Source organism: Condylura cristata, unplaced genomic scaffold, assembly GCF_000260355.1.
Source record: "Condylura cristata isolate star-nosed mole 26May11 unplaced genomic scaffold, ConCri1.0 scaffold00016, whole genome shotgun sequence".
Lineage (NCBI taxonomy): Eukaryota > Metazoa > Chordata > Mammalia > Eulipotyphla > Talpidae > Condylura > Condylura cristata.
In genome coordinates, this window is record NW_004567117.1 from 31,543,216 (window position 1) to 31,544,913 (window position 1,698).

The 1,698-nt window shown below is 36.3% G+C and overlaps 1 protein-coding gene across 1 annotated transcript in view; it reads right to left on the reverse strand.

The window, feature by feature from the left end:
- DYM (dymeclin) overlaps positions 1-1,698 on the reverse strand; it is a 286,000-nt gene that overhangs the window by 195,468 nt on the left and 88,834 nt on the right. The window contains exon 9 of the mRNA XM_004684007.2: positions 1,020-1,202. Within this exon, the coding sequence (XP_004684064.1) occupies positions 1,020-1,202 (183 nt within the window). The remainder of the gene's footprint in view (positions 1-1,019; positions 1,203-1,698) is intronic.

Here is a 1,698-nt window from a genome sequence, read left to right on the forward strand (position 1 = left end):
CATTATGCTATAAAACTAAAATATGTTAAGAGAAAAGGAATGAAATAGTTCTTCCCCAACAAAGAAACCTAACCAGGACAATTACTATGCACTTTCTAAATATCATGATTTCCCATGATTATAAAGTTATATGCAAATACCATTTAACAATGTCATTCTGAAAAGATAAATGCTCCTGCAAAAGCCAAATATTAAAAAGAGAGAGAAATAAACTAAATCCCACAATTTGACCCTATTGCTTCTTGTTGTTTTGGAGAGAAAGTGTTATTAGAACCCAGCCCTGTTCATTCATGTCTACATCATCTATGGCTGCTTTCATGTGGCAGTGGCAGAATCACAACATGGTGACAGAGACTACATGGCCTTACAGGCACCTGCTCCCAGACAGAAAAATGTGTTGTATTCTAATCTGACTTTTAGTTCTTTAAAACTCTAGCTGGAATATATATTTGAAATGAAAAATTCAACCAACATGTCATATGAGTTTTCCTGATCAATTCCTTTCCCCAAAAGGAAGATTTGAATTAATCACAAACTGGTGTGATTATCTCTGAAAGAAATATAAATTTAAATGGATATTGGGACCTCCCTGGTGGATCTGAGGTTAAATCTCAGCACTATCACCTCCAGGACCTGAGTTCAATCCCTGGCCAGGAAGCTAACCTACATGGCACAGCAGACCTCTTCTGTCTTGCCCACTGCTCCCCTCAGCCTTGTATTTCAGTACATCTGCCTGTTCTACTCCACACTCAGTCTCTGGTGAATTCTCCTCTACACCAAAAATAAAAAAAATTTTTGAACAGTAATAAATAAGTTGATATAAAGACCCAGAGATCTCATCTTTGAACTTCCTGAGAAAATATGCAGAAAAGTCTAAGCTTTTTATCTTCTTTAACTGATATGGAAATCAACAAATCAACATCAACAGCCATTGCCACAGTGGTAAGACAACAAACATCACAGGGTAAACAACACTCTCTTCATTAGAAAGAACAGACAAAGGGAAAAATGCCACAGACCTTGTGTATTCTTAAAGGACATGAGGGCCTGTCTATAGGGGTTTGGTGCATCTGCTGCATCTGTCAGGTTGGCCAGCACCAGCAAGAGCAGGACACTCTGGTTGGCCAGAGGAGAAGAAAGTTCTGGAGTAGCAGCTGATTTGCTGCCCACGCCACCCAGTGTGAAGACAGTCCAGAGTCCAGCTTGAGAAAAAAAACACACAATTAAGATATGCTGGGACTAGTAAGATGAACACATTTCTGTACAAGAGTCTATACTTTCTGACATGTAAAATTTTTTAAAAATTACTAATTTTCAAATAATTTCAATAGTTATTTCACTATTTGAAAATTATCATATTGCCTAAGAATATAAACATTTTTAAAGGTGTTTATTCCCACAATTCCACTTCCACTTTCCACAAATAATGACTAGTAGGTGGTATAATAAACTTTGGACTGAGATTCTTATTTTTCTTTAAATACATTTGACCATTTTGAAGAATAATCACTAACAGATTGACAACACTGACTAGATTACAGGTTTGTGGTAATAAGGATAATCTTAGTACTTGATTATTAATTCTCTATTACAATGGGTAGCTGTCACTTTTCCAAAAACACCTTTGCTAAGGAAATTAAGTATCTATGTAAAAAAATTAAAAATAGTTATCAGGCCCTCCCTGGTGGCACAGCAGGT